This window comes from Cornus florida, unplaced genomic scaffold (genome assembly GCF_030987335.1).
Source record: "Cornus florida cultivar Cherokee Brave unplaced genomic scaffold, ASM3098733v1 CherokeeBrave_3.0.0_Hap2_Chr03, whole genome shotgun sequence".
In the NCBI taxonomy this organism is placed as follows: domain Eukaryota; kingdom Viridiplantae; phylum Streptophyta; class Magnoliopsida; order Cornales; family Cornaceae; genus Cornus; species Cornus florida.
Window position 1 is genome coordinate 50,090,783 of NW_026775573.1, and position 23,003 is coordinate 50,113,785.

General features: G+C 34.7%; 1 protein-coding gene and 1 pseudogene across 3 annotated transcripts; one reads left to right on the forward strand and one right to left on the reverse strand.

Moving 5' to 3' along the window:
• Positions 1-2,415: 2,415 nt before the first annotated feature.
• On the reverse strand, positions 2,416-2,514 carry LOC132301880 (small nucleolar RNA R71; annotated as a pseudogene).
• Positions 2,515-17,329: 14,815 nt separating this feature from the next.
• Positions 17,330-20,137, forward strand: LOC132298794 (12-oxophytodienoate reductase 1-like). 3 transcript variants are annotated; one of them, XM_059795152.1, is made up of 6 exons: positions 17,330-18,094; positions 18,187-18,327; positions 18,423-18,553; positions 18,626-18,646; positions 19,291-19,413; positions 19,519-20,137. In XM_059795152.1, exons 1-6 carry the CDS (start codon positions 17,988-17,990, stop codon positions 20,109-20,111), a joined length of 1,116 nt encoding a protein of 371 aa, XP_059651135.1. In that variant the 5' UTR covers positions 17,330-17,987; the 3' UTR covers positions 20,112-20,137. The 3 variants fall into 3 exon arrangements, with proteins under 3 accessions (XP_059651135.1, XP_059651134.1, XP_059651133.1); XM_059795151.1 differs by lacking the exon at positions 18,626-18,646 and having other exon boundaries at positions 18,423-18,568; positions 19,282-19,413; XM_059795150.1 differs by lacking the exon at positions 18,626-18,646 and having other exon boundaries at positions 19,258-19,413.
• The last annotated feature ends 2,866 nt before the right edge of the window (positions 20,138-23,003 follow it).

Genomic DNA, 23,003 nt, shown 5'->3' on the forward strand with positions numbered 1-23,003 from the left:
GACCTACCTGTATAAGGATAAGGATTACTTTTTACATAAAACAGGAGGAGACCATATACACATATTTAGAGGAGATAATACTTAGTGAGGAAGCAAAGAAGAGGAGGTTAGAAACACCATTGGAGACTCTTCATCAAACAATGAGCAAATTTCTTCCATCGAGCTTGCCCTTGAGGGTTGGAGGACATCATCCATGAGTGGCTAGACATCCTCTTAGGGCTAGAGTTAGCCCTAAGTATGCTTTCTACTTCTTGATTTATGTAGTTTTGAGGGGATTTGTATTGTGATTCATGTCTTAACACTTATATATATATAGATCTTGTTTATTCAATGATTTATGTGGTTTAATGCTTCTAATTGATCATTTCATGTCTATGTATGGTAGAATAGATGTTCATGTGTTTGTCTCTATTTCTTGTGTTATTGATGCTTGTCTATGTGTATTGATGCTATAGATCTAGAGATTGTTAAGACATAGTGCTTAATGTCATGTTCTTGTGGTTTATTTGATGGTTCATACTCATTGTTTGATGAATTGTACCTCTCCCTTAGTTTAATTAGTTTAATTTCATGTCATTAGCTTAGTTGTAGTGTAGTTGTTAAATGGGAGGACAATCCATACTTGTTGTTGATGTTCTATACTTATGAAAAGCAAGTAACATGTATCTCTAACCTTGTGATGTGTTTGGATTGTGAGCTTAAAGAAAGGATTAATGGCTTAATTTTATATGTTGTGCTATCCACTATGTTGTTTAGACAATATATGCTTAATTTGTCATTCATGCTTGTTGGAAAAACCACACACACACATACTTTGTTGCAATACATGTTCTTCCCCTCATTAATCATTCATTAAAGGTGTAGAAAAGTATGCTTAGTGGTGATCTCTAAACCCCAAGATCTCTCTCTCTCTCTTTCATTCTCTTTATTGCATTATTGTTCACTTTAGTTTAAATAGCATCTTAGTATAATTCAACCACCAACCACTATTTTGATCACTCGACCTACTAACCCTAATCTTGATTTCACAACAAATACGACATTAATCCCTTGGGACGATCTTTACTTTCCCTGTCTATATTTTGTAGTTAGAGGTAATAGTGGCTCTTATAAATGTAAAACTTGGCCACATTGCACACGCACACTCTTAGTGCACATTCTTAAGTGTTGGTGCGACGACCCACCATAGTTTTTGGTGCCGTTGCCAGGGATTGATTGATTGGCAACGTCATATTTGTGGAATCAATTAGGAATTAGTACTCTTTTGATCGTGTCTTTACTTTGTTTTCAAATTTTGTTACTTAATGTGTTTATTCTTGTTTGACTAGGAGTATTGAGCTAGGAGGTGAGCAAAGGAGTATTCCAAGCAAAAGAGCTAAGCAATAAATGCTAAAAGCATAAAAAAAAAAAAAAAATTGCTAAGCTAAGCTATAAATTTGGAGTTGAAGTGCTAAAGGACCTTTGTGAGCTTTTTCTTACTCAAACCCTTATTTAAATCGTCGGCCCGCGTGGAGGCTTGTATTTCAATTCTTAGATAAATCTTGAGCCCACGTGGAGGCAATTTACTTTTCTTGCATATTATTTTTTAAAGCATGGGAGTATGGGAACATTGTATGTGGAGGAAGTTTGTTGATTATTGACTTATTGTGAAGGTGAAGTGTTTGTTGTTATTGCTTGTTGTATTGCATTGTGCATGCATGGTCGTAGATCATTGCGACCCACTCTTGTCCCTTTAAATTTTCATCTTGAATCCATTATTCGAAACCCTAGGGGAAGAGGTAGTTATAGTCAATCCTTTTCATCAATGGAAGTTAACAATGAGGACCTTGTGGAGGACCTTGGTCACATAGACCAACAAGGTATCCTCCACCCCAATGTGCATCATGATAACATGCAAGTTCCATTAGGCATGCCAAGGCCATTCGTTCATCCACCACAACAACAAGGCCAAGATCCATTGGGAATGCCAAGGCCAATCTATGCTCCACCACCTCCCATCATTCAAGGCAATCAAGGTGCCCATGTTGCACCTCCAATTGCTAATCCTCCCATTACTTTAAGAGATCACTATGTGCCTAATGAATATAATGCACCCACATGCATTCAATTGCCACCATTTAGGGCATATCACTATGAGATCAAACCACAAACCATTCAAATGCTTCCTAACTATCATGGACTTCCAGGTGAAGAACTTTACAAGCATTTGGATGAGTTTCTTGAAGTATGTTCCACCGTGAAATATACGGACATGCCGGAAGAGGTCTTAAGGCTTAAAATTTTTCCATTCACCCTTAAAGACAAGGCAAAATATTGGTTTAACAATCTTAGGCCTTTTTCAATAACTTCTTGAGCGAAAATGCAACAAGAGTTCTTGAAGAAATACTATCCGGTTTCTAAGACCAATGCTATGAGAACTTCAATTAGGGAATTTTCACATAGGGATGGAGAAACATTTCATGAGGCATGGGAACATTTTAATGAATTGTTTAAGAAGAATCCACATCATGACATGCCTAAATGGCAATTAGTTCAATATTTCTTTGAGAGATTATCGGATAATTACAAGGGCATGGTTGATGCTTCTATGGGTGGCTCTTACATTGATAGGCATAAGGATGACGTGTGGCGTCTTTATGAGAGCATGAGTGAAAATTCTTTGCATCGTACTTTATCTTCGAAGAATGGAAGAAATTATAGTGGTAGGAAGAGTGTTGGCTTACATCAAGTCGACCACTCCAATGAAATTGCCGCCGAAATGAAATCATTATCTCAAAGGTTTGATCAACCAAAACTCGGCGAATCAAGTATCTTCCTTCCCTAACCATTCTCATCATGCATCTAATGAGACATGTATGACTTGTTTAAGTGTTTTACATTCTACTTCCAATTGTCCCCATGGACATGTGCAAAGTGAGCATCATGAACAAGCAAATGCTATTTTTGCTAATCAAGGGAACAATCCTTATGGCAATCACTACAATCCTAGTTGGAGAAATCACCCGAATTTCTCTTGGAAAAGCTAAGGAGAGGGCTCAAACCCTTCCCAAAGTGGTTTTCAAGGAAAGTACATTCCACCTCCAATACAAAGCCAAGGTTCCCAACGTTTTAGATCATTATATCAATCATAAGGAAACCAATTCTCTAATTCTCATTTTCCTAATCAACCATCATATTCCCAAGGAAATGTTAGAAGTCCCGCTTTTGAAGAGAACGTTTTAACCACTTTGGGCACTTTAGAGGCAAACACACAATTACTTCATTCTCACTCTCAATCCATTGCAAAGCTAGAGACCCAAGTAGGGCAAATAGCTAGTACTTTAAATTCTAGAGAGAAAGGAAAAATGCCTTCGAATGCCCCACAAAAGCAACAATGTGTTGTGAAGACTCATTCCTCATCGGAAGGTCACACAATAGAGCATGTCAATGTGGTGACTACCTTGAGAAGTGGAAAGGTTGTGGACAACCAAGTGGGTATGTCCAATGAAGAGAGTGAACCGGTGCAGCCAAAAGTTGACACCCGTCCCGTTTCATATCATATTCCTCCTTCATTGCATATGCATGATCGTTCAAATGAGAATGTGTTGAAAAGTGATTTTGAAAAGAAAGATGTGCAAAATGATTTGAAAACTTCTTGTGTTGAAGAGACTTCAAAGAAAAATGTTGAAAAGGTTTTTGAACCAAAAGCTCCATTTCTAGATGCCTTAAAAGGATCCATTTCAAATGACAAACAAAAGGCCAAAGTAAATGAAATCATGGAAGTGTTTAGGCAGGTGAAAGTCAATCTTCCACTTTTGGATGCAATCAAGCAAATTCTAGCTTATGCCAAATTCTTGAAAGACTTGTGCACCCAAAAGAGGAAGAACAAAAGCCAAGCACCTAGAAAAGTGGTCTTAATCGAGCAAGTAAGCTCAAATTTGCAGCATAACACTCTTCCAAAGTTTAAGGACCCCGGTTCACCTACCACTTCATGTATCATTGGTGATCATATCATTAATCAGGCTCTTCTTAACCTAGGAGTAAGTGTTAATCTTCTTCCATACTCGGTATATGTCAAATTAGGCTTAGGAGACTTGAAACCGACGTCGGTAGTTTTACAACTTGCCGACCGATCAATTAAGAAGCCTAGGGGTATCATTGAGGATGTTTTGATTAAGATTGATAAATTCTTCTTTCTCGTTGATTTTGTTGTCATTGACACGGAACCGGTCCCAAATCCTAAGAGCCAAATTCCCGTTATCTTTGGCCGTCCTTTCTTGGCAACCGCGAATGCCAACATTAATTGTAGGACGGGGATAATGAAGATCTCATTTGGCCACATGAAGGTAAAGTTGAATATTTTCAATCCAACCCCCAATTCATTTGACAAGTATGAAGAAGTAAATGTTGTAGAGAAATGTCATGACCTTAAAAGTGAAGGAATTGAGTTTCTGAGTGAGACCAAAGTTTCAAAAAGTCCATCTTCAATCTTGAAACTAAAGAAAGTTGTTTCAAAATCTTGTTTTGAAAAGGCGTGGAAGCCCAAAGATTGTCTTGACCAAAGACCGAAAACATCTTTTGAGCTTAATCCAACAAGTTCCTTAAAGAACCATTTGTTGGGTGGAGTTCAAAACACTTATCATCCCATTGAGAAGGGGATGCACTACAAGATGTTTGATCTGGGCTAAAAGAGCCCAACGTCTTACTAGAGACGTTAAAGACTAGCAAAAGACATTTCGTAGGGTGTCAAAACCATATTCTTCTCTCATTTCTATCTTTAATTTCATTTGTTGCAAGTCTAGATATTGGCTTTGGGTTCATATGCATTGCTAGGAACTGTGATTAGGATTTCATGCACTTTTATGTTGAAATTGAGCATTTTGCATAAGTTCGATCGATTTCAAAATGAGTTCGATCGATCGAACTCCCCTCCTGCATCAAACCTGCATCCAAATCACTCTCTGTCCAATGGTTCGAACAAAACCTGCATATTTCAGCTCTCTGTCCCATCCTTCGGATTTGTTCCTAAATCGATCTAAACTTCTTAGATTGATCCAACTTTATATTGGATCGATCTGCAGTTCCAACACTTCAAAAAAATTTTGAACCTGCATCCAAAAGCCTCTCTGTCTCATCGATCGAACATTTCTTCAATTCTATGCATTTTTTATCGATCGAAGGTATCCTGTGATCGATCTTCTTTGTTCTTTGATTTTGAAATTTTGACTTTGTTTTAAATTTCAAAAAAAAAAAATCACAAAAATACTTTGTCACTTAAGAGGAGAAATCGATGACAATTCGATCGATCTGAAAATTCATTTCGATCGATCTGAAAATTCATTTCGATCGATCGAACTGGCAAGGGAATGTTTTTAAAATCGATTCAGGGTCATTCGATCGATTTCACAAGAATCGATCTCAGACCCTCGTTTCCCCTTCGCCGCTGCATCCCAACTCTTCTCCATCTCAGGCGAGACTCCGACGAGCATCCCAGGCGTCGAATCACTCTCTCTCCTCTTGGATCTTGATTCGAATCTCACCCCTTTCGCATCTCCACTTCTCTCTTGATTTCGGTGAGATCCGAACCTCACCTCTTTGATTCAAGCTTAGATTTGATGCATACATGCTCTAAATGATAGATCTAAGTTGTTTCCATGATGAATAACTCCATTGATGAAGCTTTGAGCTCTTTGTATATATACGTATATATGTTTTTGTATTTTTCGTGATGTTGATTTGATTTTGGAGTTATGGGCTGAACCAAGTGACCCAATAAGTTGATTTGTTGTGTTGATGGGCCCACGGCCATGTTCGTGAAGGCCCCGTGCCATCCAGGTCACATATCTGTGACTTTTCAAATTTCACCTCACAATTCGAACGATTGAACTTTTTATTCGATCGATCTGTAACAGATCATTCTCACTCATCCTTGATTGATCGAACTTGAACCGATCTCACATTTTTGTGATCGATCGAACTTCACATATTTGCTTCACACATCTCATACACCATCTATTATGTTTCATGCCATCTCATACATGCCCAATGCCTGTGTTTTCCATATTAGATGCATTCCATACTTATATTGTCTAGCATGCTTCACATCATTCTTGTCACTTGTATAGATTCATGTCCCTTATCTGTGTTGTCTATCCTATTTAACATACATGATTCTATAAATTGTGCTTTAATTCTTTATATCGGCACTGACTCCCATTTTGCAAGTTTTGCTTTTATTTTATAGGCCATGGCTAGGGTCAAGACTGTCACCGGTGGACACTATCACATCAGGGGCCGGCCGAGTTTGGATGGCAAGACCTGTCCATCTCATGCCCAGGAGCCCACTCCACCTCAGTCTCTAGTTGACAGCCGCCTACAGTATTCAGACAGAGCATCTTCTTCACAGGGTGATGCTGAGGCTGAGCACATACCATCTCCATCACCACCGCCAGCTCAGTCAGCCCAGGAGTTAGACCAGTCATTATGTAGATACTCACGCCTTTCAGTGGCGCATGAGTCGGTCTTCGACACAGACTTCTTTTCCCGATCGGTGCTTACCCGGTCAGCATATGATGATATCTTCAGACGGGGCATCTCAGCTATACTAGCTCCTGTCTCATACCCAGTGTACCTGAGGTTGGTCCGGATGTTCTTCCAGAACCTCCGGCCTGCCCCGAGTAACCTGGTGGAGCTGTGGACAACCATTGATGGTTACCCAATCCGCATCACGGTGGACACATTGTCCAGATCTTGCCAGTGTCCACACGTTTGCCCTCCAGAGCTACATGACACATATCCCACTCTCTACAGGCCCTCATATGCATTTACGGCCGAAGAACTTACAGGCCATTACAGTGAGGGCGCCACATTTGCTACTCGTACCTATCTGCCTGATGATCTGTGGTTCTTTGATTCGGTCTTGTACCGAAATGTATTCATGGCCGGCTATAAGACACAGAGGCGCAACGACTATTTGACAGCTCTGTACACATTCTATACAGGGTATTGGCTATCTATCCCAGCGCTCATCTAGAGCGTCATGATGAAGCTGTATGTCGACTACATCAGCAAGGCCAAGCCCCAAAAGGCTAAGTTTCTTCCATTTGGCCATCTCATTACACAGATTTTGCGAGACCAGCACTATCCCTTCCAGCCACGGGAGCGTACTGAGTCTGGGGCCTGTTCATTTGAGAAGCAGGACTGGAATAAAACATACAATGCCTTTACCAAGAGTCTTCGAGAGGACATTGTGACAGCAGCTGAGGAGTTACAAGCAGAGGAGCAGGCAGCAGCAGCAGACCCAGCAGCGGACGATATACCAGTCGATCCGGCTGTCATACATATGGACATCGATTTGGAGTAGCTTGCAGAGGACGCAGAGCAGCACTCTCCAATTGGGTCACCCATTCATGTTGAGGAGCAAGCTTAGGATCATTATTCTTCCGATTCAGCCATACCTGAGGCTCCAGCACAGACACCCGGTTTTGTAGAGCGACTCCAGGTTTTAGAGGATGCTGTAGTATCTATCCGCGCCGACACGATTTTTCTCTGAGAGGATGCTGTCTCCATTAGAGCTGATATTGCTTCCCTCCGTACGGATGTCGACCGCATTCAGAGATCTATCCAGAGACATCTGCAGAGCGCGACCTGCCCGTCCTACCTCTTCTTCTTGATCTCTCTATCCCTTTTCTCCTATCATTTTATATATCTGTGATCTCCGTATATTTTTGATACTGTTATACTATTTTTGCAGCCGTGTCTGTCAGCTCTGATACTGGATGTACTGCACTTTATTATTATTATTTTTTATATGTTTTCTGTATGGATGTCATATTTTCATCTTCTTATAGCTATCTGTTTGACTCCATCAGGTACATCCCAGTGACTTCAGTGAGAGAGAGTACTGCCCAAAATTTTCAGGACCACCCTTTTACCTCTCTCTATTTTCAGTTACTATCCCATTTACACTTGCATGTCCACTATGCACTGTTATTATCGCTTTTGTTATCTGATGAGTTTATCCAAGTGCCAAAATTGCAGGACCACAGTTCATTCCAAGTTTGGGGGGGCTATGCCACCCACTTTGGATCCTTCTGTCCCAGCCATTATTTACCTTAATTGCATTAGTATACTCTTTCCTTTTGTTCTCTTTGCACATTAAGGACATTGTGCCATTTAAGTTTGGGGGTAATGGTACTTTGCAGTGTTTGTTTTTTAATTCAAAATTTTAAGCATGACTTGTGTATTTGAGAGATTTTATATGATTGGTCCATACTAGCTATGATTTTGCTCTTTTGAGGACTATATTGCTTAAAATTTAAAAATTACTTAACTTGAGAGTCCAATACTCTTTGTATGCCTTATGGATGCCATTTAGGAGTAAATTTTTTGAAAGATTGATATCTTGCTTGCACTTGTGGTCCACATCATCCTGATTTTGTGATTGTTTTGAGATTCACCTTAGGATTCTACACTAGCACAGGCGCACACTAGCATTCATTTGTGAGGTACATGCTTTGTTGATTATTGAATTGGTTATATCCCAATTGGGCTAGTAGTGCATTGAAAACTTTCATCTTGATAAAAGTGGATAACAAACCCTTTTCATTGAGTAGCCGGGATTCTAGCCTCATCAAGCACTGAATTTCTTGCGCCGAAAGGTGGAGGGCCCAAACTCTAGGTTAATAATTGAACTTGTCTATTCAATAAATAAATAAAAAATGTCCATTCTTTGAGCTTGTAAGTCAGTAGGGTTGTTTGAACGCCTAATGCCCTAAAGCCGTCTGGTTTGGGAGTCATTGACCAAACGCTCGACCTCATAGATCACTAGAAAACTTAATAGATTAACACATTGCACTATGCTTCCATCTTTGATCCTTAGGATTAAAAAAAAAAAAAAAAAAAAAAAAAAAAATGTCCATTCTTTGTTTTGATGATCGGTACTAGATTTGTGTGCTAGTTTGAGGGTAAGGATGTGATCATTTTTTAGTTGGCTAAGATAGCAACATATTTGATGCCGGTCCACTCAGAAGGATTCTAGAGTTGTTTTGATTTGCATGATCATTTTCTTGATGTGTGGAGGACCATATTTGCTTGCTTGATATTGAGATTTTGGGATATTGTTTGGAAATGTTTGAAAAATTGCATACTTGAGTTAGTTTTCTCCCAATGCTTGTTTGCAATATTGGTGCCTCTATAGAAAGAATGAGTTTAATGTTTGTGGGTATCATTTCTGGAAACCCTCACAAGACTTCACTCGTCCACTAGGGGTAACCTAGGGGTTTAAAAGGCTTGTTACATATGTTAAATGCAATCGTGTTCCATACGAAAGTGGCGTTATCCATTTATTGTTTTCTAGTTCATAGTTAATTAGTTGTTCATTTCATTCCTTTATTTTCTAGTTCATTGCTAGGGACTAGCAATATTTAAGTTTGGGGGTGTGATGAGCGCTGAAAAGTGCGTATTTAAACCCCTTAAGCTTAGGTATTCTAGAACCTTTATCTATCTTATTTTACCGTTTTGTATTGATTTCGTGTTATTTCCATTTTTAGGTACTTATCCTCAAAATAAGCTAACTCAGTCAAATAAGAGCATAATTGAAGCAATTCTGGGATGAATCAAAGAAAGGAGCAAAGTAGAGCAAAAGGAAGTAAAGGGTGGAATTTTAGCAACTTCGATCGATCTCAAGAAAAGTTCGATCGATCCAACTTTCATCGATCTCAGCACTTCAAGATGGATCTAGGCCATGATGTCATTTTTAGAGATCTCAAAAGTTCGATAGATCCAACTTCCTTCTCTGATCGATCGAACATTCTTGTCCTTATCCAAATGATTGATCTTATCCAGTTGTACCACCTTACCAACCGCTTTTGTCATTTTCCCAAAAATATCTTCAAAATATCTCAGATTTGTTTTTATCCAAAAAGGCGCCGCCATCGTGGATCGATCCAGCCTAAGTTTCATAGATCTCAGCCATGTTCGATCGATCCAAGTCCAAGGTTCGATCGATCGAACTTCCTCCAGTGCGAAAAAGTTAAATTTCCAGCTCACAAAATGCTATCTTTTGTCCAATCATTGGGGAATATTTGTTATACGACCCCAGCTCATTTTGGGTGTCACTTGACCTACCTATATAAGGATAAGGATTACTTTTTACATAAAACAGGAGGAGACCATATACACATACTTAGAGAAGATAATACTTAGTGAGGAAGCAAAGAAGAGGAGGCTAGAAACACCATTGGAGACTCTTCATCAAACAAGGAGCAGATTTCTTCCATGGAGCTTGCCCTTGAGGGTTGGAGGACATCATCCATGAGTGGCTAGACATCCTCTTGGGGCTAGAGTTAGCCCTAAGCATGCTTTCTACTTCTTGATTTATGTATTTTTGAGGGGATTTGTATTGTGATTCATGTCTTAACACTTATATATATATAGATCTTATTTATTCAATGATTTATATGGTTTAATGCTTCCAATTGATCATTTCATTCTATCCATATGTCTATGAATGGTAGAATAGATGTTCATGTGTTTGTCTCTATTTCTTGTGTTATTGATGCTTGTCTATGTGTATTGATGCTATAGATCTAGAGATTGTTAAGACATAGTGCTTAATGCCATGTTCTTGTGGTTTATTTGATGGTTCATACTCATTGTTTGATGGATTGTACCTCTCCCTTAGTTTAATTAGTTTAATTTCATGTCATTAGCTTAGTTGTAGTGTAGTTGTTAAATGGGAGGACAATCCATGCTTGTTGTTGATGTTCCATACTTATGAAAAACAAGTAACATGTATCTCTAACCTTGTGATGTGTTTGGATTGTGAGCTTAAAGAAATGATTAATGGCTTAATTTTATATGTTGTGCTATCCACCATGTTGTTTAGACAATATATGCTTAATTTGCCATCCATACTTGTTGGAAAAACCACACACACACACACTTTGTTGCAATACATGTTCTTCCTCTCATTAATCATTCATTAAAGGTGTAGAAAAGTATGCTTAGTGGTGATCTCTAAACCCCAAGATCTCTCTCTCTCTCTCTTTCATTCTCTTTATTGCATTATTGTTCACTTTAGTTTAAATAGCATCTTAGTATAATTCAACCACCAACCACTATTTTGATCACTCGACCTACTAACCCTAATCTTGATTTCACAACAAATACGACATCAATCCCTTGGGACGATCTCTACTTGCCCTATCTATATTTTGTATTTAGAAGTAATAGTGACTCTTATAAATGTAAAATTTGGCCACATTGCATACGCACACTCTTAGTGCACATTCTTAAGCGTTGGTGCGGCGACCCACCAACCATCTCCCTAAATCCCAAGGAAGAACCTATATTGTAAAAGTTTCATTTATTTAAGTTCAACAATTTCTTTATAAGAATATAAACTAAACCCAAATATTATGAAACACTTGATTTCACTGTAATATAAATGACTTTAACACAAATAAAATTAAGCCTCCTCATACATATCAGTAAATTATAGTGAACAATATAATAACATTCACATCAATTAAGATTTAAAAATCTTAATTCTCTTTATACTTTAATTGAAATAAAATAACAAAAATTTAATGCATGTATATTAAATATCCGATAAATAACTTAAAATACTTGAATCTTTAAATCAATTAGGTTAATACTGTTTGCTTATGGCACACAAGCTCCGATAAAATTCCGGCAAAAAATTAAACAAGTATCATGAATTACTTAATAAAAACACTGGGCTGGGTGTGACTAAATAGCCACACAACCTCAGCCACACAACCTCAGGTCCCACTCAAAGGTCACTGATACATGTAATATAACATGAATTAAAAATCTCAATGTGACATCAAATAGATTATCCATACATGATATAAATTAGGCAAAACAAATCACGTTTTAATATCTCGCTGTCCATTTATGCATTTGATGCGTGTATGTATAAACATATTCAAATAAACAAGTCCGCTTTAAATTCATGAAAGGAAACTTTATTTTTTCCTTTACTGTTAACCGCACTGTACTGTACATGCTATCTTGCAAATACATAGAGATATATATATATATATATATTCACTATACAAAGGCTTTCTCACAAAACCAATCCGTTAAGCAGGTGGGCAAAACAGCATGAAAAGATTCACATCACTTGTACATGTATATCTTTAACCCATGAATATATATACATGAATTAATTATGTATGCATACCAATATATGTATCCGTAGTACTCATTAGTTGTGTTTCCTAGCAAACTTTCATACAATCAATTTGCATTTGTTTTATATATAATGATATATAAATCAGCTAAATATATATATATATGTGTGTGTGTGTGTGTAAAGCTTCAAAATTTTACGGTAGCTTTACTATTCAAATATTTAAGATTTTTTCATTCTTTTTCCACTTTGTGCATCCTTTACTAAAACAGTAGTCAATACTAAAAACTTATAGCAACACAAAAAACTTAGGCTTAGTTTATTTCGATGTAAAATATTTTTCTCTTAAATTTATTTTATTTTATTTATTATTATTATTTTTTTATTCGGCAAAGTTCTAAGTCGAAGTTGAAGCCGATTCTATCAGACGGGACAGATAAAATAACTTGTCAAAAATTGATGGATAAATTATTATTGTTAGATTTTAATATTTTTTTGCTTCCTAAATATTTTACGACAATCAAATACTAACAAATAAAAAAATATTTTTTTACATCTAAACAAACGGAGAGAGTATATGTTTTTACACTTGAATGGTCTTTTACAAAAGAAAACAAATTCTAATTGATGTGTATAATACAAAATATATGTACTTGATTAAAGTTTCTCGTTCGGTGTGCACATCATATGATATATGTATATGGTCGGAACTTTTAAAACAAAAACTTTACATATCCATGGAGTTCGTATGTACTAGTACAAATACAGAATTTTTAACGTGTGGTGCGATTTGAAATAATATTAATTTCAATCTAATTAATATAATACACCAATTCAAATACAATACTTTAAGTGGATTAATCTTTACTATTTTTTATTTCTACAAAACTTAACCCTAATTGTGCTCTTATACTAATTGTTGAGTTTTAATCAAATAATTTACATGTAGAAATCAAGAATACTACAATTAATTAAAGAGAAAATTTAGTTTCTTACCTGATTGATAATTAAAGCACAGATACTTTAGATTTTGAAGGACGACCTTGAGATTTTTTTGTGATCCTCCAAAATATTAGAATACTTTACCCGTATGAGAGTTGTCGATACGATATAACTGAATAAGAGTTTTAAAACCCTTATGAGCTCGTTTGGCATAGCTTCTGCTTTTGCTTTTACATAATAGAAAAAGAGAAGTAAGAGTTATCACTTTCATTTGGCTTGTAATCAGTGTTTGGAACGCATATTTTAGAATAGTTTTTTATATCACAACAATTTTTTAGGTATGTTTGGAAAAACATTTATTGAAGCTCTTCTCCTATTGAAATACCTATTTTATCCTTAAATAGAGTGAACAACTATTTCTTAAATACCATATGAATAAATCATTCTATTTCTTGATTGGGTACATAATCTTTATTTTTGTTTTATCTTTTTTTTTTTTTTCCTCGTTGCCATCTAATTTAAAATAACCAATGAATTATTATTAAGTGGTAAAATACCTAGTAAATGCAGTGAATCACAAAAAATAAATGTGAAATTCGCACATAAAAGAATAGACAATTTTTTTTTTTGGCATAGAGAAGGTTTAGAAAAAAATTAATGAGTGGTTAGTCCAGTTAAAATGTTCATCTGCGCCATGAGTGAAAAAGAAATTTTGATTGTATCTAGTTTATTATATGCAAATTCTTATTGATTCCTTTATTCATACTGATTGTTTGATAAAAGATTAATATAAAAGGAAATAAAATGAATAGACAGATTAACAACACAAATATAACAAACAGAGAGTACAGAGATTGATAAATAGCAATTGGTAAGAAACACGCACCAAAGAAATTCTCATCATAACTCAAAAGAAAACTTATACCCATTAATCTAAAAACACCAGTCAGGATATATATATATAATTTTTCTTTTCTTTTTGACATTCATGCCATAACCAATAATTTTTTGCGTCTATAATTTAAATCCCCTGGGCAAGTGTTGCTTCTAAAGTCCCCAAATTTTCTTTAAACCATTAGATCTGCTTGATTTTCGTCCTGTTAGAGAGAGTTTTGGCCATCTGTGAAGGAAATTATTCCCTCATTATCTACCAGCAAAACTAACCGGATGGAATCACAAGCTTATAGATAAATAAAAAAAAAAACATAAAAGTTAAGTATTTGTAGAAAAAAAAAAACATAAAAGTTAATTAGGCTTAGTTTATTTCGATGTAAAATATTTTTCTCTTAAATTTATTTTATTTTATTTATTATTATTATTTTTTTATTCGGCAAAGTTCTAAGTCGAAGTTGAAGCCGATTCTATCAGACGGGACAGATAAAATAACTTGTCAAAAATTGATGGATAAATTATTATTGTTAGATTTTAATATTTTTTTGCTTCCTAAATATTTTACGACAATCAAATACTAACAAATAAAAAAATATTTTTTTTTACATCTAAACAAACGGAGAGAGTATATGTTTTTACACTTGAATGGTCTTTTATAAAAGAAAACAAATTCTAATTGATGTGTATAATACAAAATATATGTACTTGATTAAAGTTTCTCGTTCGGTGTGCACATCATATGATATAAGTATATGGTCGGAACTTTTAAAAACAAAAACTTTACATATCCATGGAGTTCGTATGTACTAGTACAAATACAGAATTTTTAACGTGTGGTGCGATTTGAAATAATATTAATTTCAATCTAATTAATATAATACACCGATTCAAATACAATACTTTAAGTGGATTAATCTTTACTATTTTTGATTTCTACAAAACTTAACCCTAATTGTGCTCTTATACCAATTGTTGAATTTTAATCAAATAATTTACATGTAGAAATCAAGAATATTACAATTAATTAAAGAGAAAATTTAGTCTCTTACCTGATTGATAATTAAAGCACAGATACTTTTAGATTTTGAAGGACGACCTTCAGATTTTTTTGTGATCCTCCAAAATATTTGAATACTTTACCCGTATGAGAGTTGTCGATACGATAGGACTGAATAAGAGTTTTAAAATCCTTGTATATAAAAATAAGGGATAACTTCTTTACAAATAAACATACCCAAGTCTCATTTGCTATCTTAAAAATTTAAATATCAATGGTTAAAATTAAATCATACCAAATGAATTAAAAAATTATAATCCAATGATATAAAATCGTATTCCTAATTAGACCATCAATTAAAAAGTTTAACTCAATCCACTCCACGTATCAATAATAATCAAATTGTAGTGCTACCCTAAAATAATTTTTTTTATTATTTATATATAAAAATTTACAACAGCTTCCTCTCTAATTTATCATTTATTTAGCGTTTCAACGGGACCATCCAAATCTTTATCATGGCAGACACAATCTAGGAATGCCATTTTTTAGAACTATACCCGTTATTGAGTGACTGCCTTGTCTATATTCACTGAACCCAATAATGGATGGCGTCAATTATCTGTCTCGTTAATGAGATCCAGGAGCTTTATTGAGTCTCTTTTTCAAACATTCAAAGAGTAAATACGTGTACGTAAACATGTGTACGTAAACATGTGTACGTCATGGCTATTGTCATCTAAATTGGCAGAAGGGGCTTGGTGGTTAGCTAAGAGGCAGACCTTATAAAATAAACAATATGGCGGCTTTATAAAAATAATAATAATAAAGCAGCTAGCAACAAGCCTGTGTGATGTGTGACGATTGCAATTGATATTCAAGTTGTGGGCTCCACCTTTTGCTACTACCACACGCCCCCGTCTCCTAGTAATTTTGACATCAATATAGCAAAAACAAACTGTACACCAAATGACCCAAGTCATATAAAATGGAGGCGAAAATTAAAACGAGAGTATAAAAATATCAAAATTTAAGTCATGCAAACTGAATGACCCAAGTCATATAAAAAGGAGGCGAAAATTAAAACGAGAGTATAAAAATATCAAAACTTAAGTCATGCAAAGTAAGAAAAACAAACAAGAGTGCGAAAAATGTGAAAGGTGGAATATAGAGCGTCGAAAAAACTTATGCTGACTTATGTTACCCCTCTAAAATTTATTATCATATTAAAAAAGTGGACATCTTGTGTTATCATGGCTATTGTCATCTGAAGTCACACCACCACCTGCCTTTATGTCTCCACTCTTAAAGCAGTGGGTATAGCAATGACTACAACAATGACGGACTAACTATGTCAGCATGGGACAAAGTCAAAAAAAAAAATCTACCGGTTAAATTAATAATATGAAATTAATATATAAAAGTAAAATAAATAATTATAATTTTTTTTAGTATACACATTGACAACAATAACAAAGACCGATTTATTTTAATGTATATCTTAATTTAAATTTATTTACAAACTACTATTAATAATAATAAGAGAATCATAAATAAAAAAATTTAAAAGGGCTGCTTTAATTATTCTATAAAAAATCACCATTAATATTTATAATTTAGTACCATATATAAATTTTGGCAAAAATTTTGGCCGGGCGATCCGTCCACTCTGAGCATTATTCAAATTAGTTTCTTATATATTTAATGGTGATTGGAGTTGGACTGTGACAATGTTCCAGAGCCCATCAGAAAAATTTCTAACTCAATTCTCCAGTTTCACCAAGTTCATATTGGAAATTTTGCTCTTGAATTTTAAAACATGTTATTAGCTAAGTATAGTATTTTTTTTTTTTTTTTCTTTCTAATTTTATATCAACTCAGACTATAAATGTGATGACTTTGTAAGCGGGTGTGTCGTGAGCGGGTGCGAGAGACACTGTCAGGCTACCACACTGATGAGTTTTGGGTGCACAGTCTCACATAACCTGGGGAAGGAAAATGTGAAGTGTAAGTGTGTTATCTCCAATCCAATTGGTGTGAGGTCTTTTGGGATGAATCCCAAGAATAAGATCGTGCGGCCTCAGATTTAAAGCGGATAATATCATACCATGTAATAGAGTGGATCATTACAAAAATATCATATCATACGGTGGAGTGAATTGTTACCATAAACGTGACAATACATGACGTCACTTCAACACATATTTAGTTTAGTCGTTGAAAAAGCAACAGCCGCCTAGTCGTCATCCTCTGACAGCAGGAAGGAGGAAAAAAACAAAGACGTCCCAACCATCTAATTTTCAATGAAAAAAGGAATGATATTGTGGCATCAACCAAATATTTTTGTTAGGTGTGACTGTTCGAGTGCAAAAAGGGTCTGATCTTCAGAAATTTTTTTTTTTTTATTGCCTGTATTGCATGTCTAATGAGTAATTATAAACTATTTTTATAATATATATGTTCACAATATATTACATCAGCTCTATATAAACTATTGAATGCGCCCGTTACTTGCAATATGATTCTTCTTGTGAATTAGATTCTAATACTGGAACTCTTAATTTCAGTGCATGATGTACAGTAAAACAAGAACAAAAAGAAAAAGTAAAATCTCATAGTAATGAGTTAAATCCGAATAGTTAAAAGTAAAATCTCAGAGTAACGAGTTAAACCCGAATAGTTAAGAACTTAATCCTAATTTTTATTTTTAAACATTTATTTTAAATCTATTGAACCATCGGTAGAATGGATGAAGTTCATCCAACCCTTACAAGCATTGTCTATGACCAAGGGAGGAAGGAGAAAAACAAAGACAACCCAACAAAAAAAAAAAAAGGTTTGCTAAGGAAAATTCAGATAGGAATTCTTTTAGGATAAATTATTAGGTGCCAAATTCATATTACAACTCTCGTGTCTACAATCTATATATATAAGTAGTTAAGTGGCCAATTTAATTAGTTGTCCTCCAACCATTCTCTCATTTTCAGTGTTGATAGGAAAATATATAAAGTAAAAAAAATGGAAAAGAAAGCAGTAGCAGAAGAAGGCCAAGAGCAAGAGCATGATGGCCTCCAAATCCCTCTTCTCACTCCATACAAATTGGGAAACTTCCAACTTTCCCATAGGTATATATATGTGTGTGTCTTATATATCAAAACTCCATTCAAAGCTCAACAAAGAATGTAATATAACTGTTTTTGCCCTCCACAATTTTCAGAATTGTCTTGGCACCGTTGGGAAGGTTGAGATCTTTTGGACATGTTCCTCAGCCACATGCTATCTTGTACTACTCCCAGAGAACCACCAAAGGGGGACTTCTCATAGCAGAAGCCACTGTAGTTTCTACCGCAAGCAAAGGGTATATAAGTAATTAACAGTTCTTTGGGTTCATAGATTTGCTTAATTTCTTCATAGTTTCATAAATAGTTTTGCTTTCTTCATGACTATATATAGGTTCCCAAATGTACCTGGTATATGGACAAAGGAGCAAGTAGAAGCCTGGAAACCCATAGTAGATGCTGTTCATGCCAAAGGTGGTATCTTCTTTTGTCAGCTTGGGCATGTGGGGAGGGCTGCAAAGCAAGGTATCTATTTTTTTACTTTTTTACTTTTTTATTCCCTTTTGTAACTTTTCACTAATCAATCCCATAGGATAGAGTTTCAATTTTCAAATCAAGGTGGTGTTATTATTATTTTTTGGTTCTTACCTCATTTATTTCTTTTTGTCAAGTATAACTTTTAACTAATCATTACTTGGGATATACATCAATCAAACATAAGAAATATCAATAGGTCCATAAGTCATGCTTGTAATTTTAAAAATAATATTTTATTTTATTTTTAAATTAGAACACCGGTTCAATTTTTTGAAAATTATTTTATAATTTTTTTTTTTCGTATAATTGATTTTCATAGATCTCTGAAAATAATTTTTTATTTTTTAAATTTTAAAAAAATATTTTGTGAATGTAAATCAAGACCTAAATGTTTTATTTTATTTTATTTTATTTTTTAAGGGTATATTTAAAGGTACTTTAGTTGTTGGGATATATACATCACATAGTCCGTGTTGGATCGCCCATAATGATTTCACCAGAAGTTTGAATTGACTTAAATAACTCATCATCATATTTCTTAAGGGTGTAGTCTACGATTCTTTTCTCCTATTGAAAAAGTAAAAATAACTTACTTGTTTGTGTAACAGAATTCATAGGCAACACCATTTGCATTATAGTTTTCAGCGGTGGCATTTTTATATATTTAAATACACTATAGTTGATAACACAAGAATTAACTTTTTGCATTTTTTTATATGGGCAAGGTACTATATCTTGTACGGACAAGCCAGTGGCACAATTTTCACCTCCACGACGCCTGACTACAGATGAAATTCCCCAAGTTGTCAATGATTTTAAACTTGCTGCAAGGAACGCTATGGAAGCTGGTAAGCTTTCGAAGCTACATTCAGACACTAATAAAAAATAAAGTTTTTCTTCAACTTTAGAGTTTTAAAATGTCACTCTTCATATTCTGATTCAATGATACACAGGTTTCGACGGAGTTGAGATCCATGGGGCTCATGGTTTCCTAATAGACCAGTTTATGAAAGACCAAGTGAATGACCGCACAGACAAGTATGGAGGCTCTCTGGAGAATCGTTGCAGATTCGCTCTAGAAATACTTGAAGCTATCACTAATGAGATAGGAGCAAATAGGGTGGGATTAAGGCTTTCTCCCTTTGCAAATTACATGGAATCAGGAGACTCAAACCCGGAGGCTCTCGCCCTCTATATGGCTGAATCATTGAATAAATATGGTATTCTCTACTGTCACATGGTTGAGCCTAGGATGAAAACTAAAGGAGAAAAAGTTGAATGCCCCCATAGTCTTCTGCCCATGAGAAAGGCTTTCAATGGTACTTTCATTGTTGCCGGGGGTTATGACAGGAAAGATGGTATCAAAGCTTTGGCTGAGAACCGCACAGATCTTATTGCTTATGGCCGTTTATTCTTGGCCAATCCAGATTTGCCAAAGAGATTCAAGCTTGATGCGCCTCTCAACAAGTACAACAGAGACACATTCTATACACCAGATCCTGTTATTGGCTACACTGATTATCCATTTCTTGAAACAACTGCTTAAATTTTCTATGGAGGTGAATGTGAACACAAAAAATATGTTTATGTTATCGTTGTCGTGTCTCAAATCGACTCTTTCTGGTGCTTCTTTTGTTCTGAAAGTGTGCAAATAAGAAACAAAAGTTAGAAAAAAATTTCAATTACTATTCTTCTTAGTAATGGAGTTGCTTAAATTTTTCAGTCATGCTATATATTGTTGTACTTGTGATAAATAAGCACCTACTTTTCCATCATATGTATGATTGTACAGCATAACACTGTTTTTAAAGTTTCTCTTAAAAATATCATGCATTTGTTTTTGTTTATATAAATTTCCATCTACAATTTAAGTCAATTGAAACTAACATTTGTGAGATATAAATTCTGTAATTGATTACTTTCGATGTCAAAACAAGTCCGATCGAGTTGTAATTTTCAAGTTACCATATCAAGATCGAGATCGAGATCGACTACGGAATTGGAAAGTTGTTCAAGTTTGATAAACTATGATCTACAAAAAGGGCATGACCAACACTCTAGGAATGTTTCCCACTTAGGACACTATACATACGTGGTATGTTTCTTCAAAGTTTTCAAAACAGAATTTTTTCAAACTGTTAAGCCTTCCCTTATTGTTTAGGATTTTAGTTTCCTATTCTGTCTAAATTTCCTATTTGGTATAGACTTTCTTCCAAAATCTTATACATGAAATTGACTTGTTTTCCAAGTACAATTAAGTTTTCAAAAGTCTATAAATATATGTTTTGTCTTAAACTTTTAAGGCTTGAAAATATATATTTTTCTAATTGAGAGAATTGTTTGAAAGAGATTTTTATTCAGAAAATCAATCTGATTTTTCTGATTTTATTTTTGAGAGCACATACATAAACACAAGAGTGATTTAGGAGTGTTGTTCTCTATCTCATCGGAATTGGAGCATAATTGAAGATTCAGAATTTCCGAAAAGTAGAATTCATTCGTTCTTCATCAAATTCAGATCTTGAAGAAAAGGGGTGACACGGTCACACTTTGAAGGGGTCAAAGCATTCATGGAGTGTTGTTTGATGTACCTGCAATTCTTCTACAAAGATCAAGAGTAAGCCTGAGGTCGAGTGTTGTTGGACAGGGGAGTCGCAAAGTCAGGGATTCTCAGCGATTGGTTTTTGGTAGAACGATAGGGTGTGAGCCTGAATCAAAGTTCGGTGTAATTTGCTTCAAATATAGTGGATCGTTTTTATCTGGACTGCACATTCTAACGAGGTTTTTTTCGTAACAATTGGCCTATTCTACCAATTGGGGTTTCCTTGCTAAAAATCCTCGAGTCATCTCTCAAACTCTATTTACTTTTACTTACACTTTATTTTTACTTTGTGTTTTGATTTTAGTTTTATTTTGATAAAATTAAAATAAGTAAAAATTGGATAATGGAGTAAGTTAAATTTATTCACCATCCTTCTAGGTAAATTATCCATATTATTTTTCACAACCATTCTGTTGCGTACAAACTCAACAAGTGGTATCAAAGCCATCCTTTATACATTGAGTTGTTCCTTGTAGAATTTTTTTTTAATAAAAATAAAAGTCTGTTTTTTTTTTTTGTTTTCAAAATTTGATATGAATAGCGTTCTTAAGGACGGTGGATTTATTCAATGTACTCATTTGTTTGATCGTGATAACTATGCTTTTTGGAAACCTAATTAACATGATAGATTTTCTTATGACTCAAGGTAAATATGTTTGGACTGTAATTGAAAAAGGTTATAAAAAACCTACAGTCACAAAGGATAGTGTTACTATTGAAAAGGAAGAGTCTGAGTGGACTCAAGCTGAGAATAATGCTCAAGAAAGAAACACAAAAACTTTGTTTTCTTTATTCAAATCTGTTGTCCAATATGTATGAGTTAGCTTGTATTGCTCATTGTAAAATTGCAAAGGAAGCATGGGACATACTTCTACTTACCTATAAGGGTACAGATGAAGTCAAATCCTCAAAGATTGAGATGCTTGTGTTTCAATTTGAAAATCTTAAGATGGAAGAAGATGAAACTTTTTCTGAGTTTTGTATGAAACTTAACCATATTGTGTATGGCCTTCGAAACCTAAGGAAGAAAGTGACAGATAACAAAATTGACAAGAAAATCCTTAGGTCCTTCCCTGAAAGGTTCAGAATCAAAGTTGAAACACTGCAAGCAACTCAAAACATCACTACCATGCAAGTTGATGAGGTTTTAGGTCATATTAAAAACTATAAGATGAAGTACTATGAAAATTCCCAAAAGCCTAAACACTTATCCCTAAAAGCTTCAAAGTTTGGGTCTTCCAAGTCTGAGTTTAGGTATGAAAGTGAGTCTGATGAAGAAATCGCTCTCGTCACTAGGAAGTTCAGAAATATGAGCAAGTCTAAAAAGATGAATGCATTTAAGAAAGGGGGTGAGTCAAGGTTTAGGAATAGAGAGTCTTCATCTAGGGGAAGTAAGAGACAAGATAAAAGGAGAGAAGAGGAGTCTAAAGAAACTAAGATTAAATGTTAGACATGTGGGGGTATAGGTCATACATCAACAGTTTGTCTAAGTCCTAAAAATAGCCTTGTTGCTAGGAAGAGTCCAAAGATAAAAAGAATGGTAAAACAATAAAAGTTTCAATTTCTAAGGTTAATGATACTTCTTTTTCTGATGATGATTCTTCTTATGATGATGATTGTAATACTCCTAATTTTAAAGGGATAGTCCTGCAATTTATTTAATTGTTGAATTGCGTTTTAATTTGTTAATTGTGCATTATCTAAATGACTGGTGTTATTTGGTTATTTAATTTAATTATTTTATTTAATAGTTCATTTGATTTGATGTTATTGTATTTTAATTGGTTGCTCATTTTAGCTAATTGTCATTTGATTAATTATTTTAATTGCATGGTT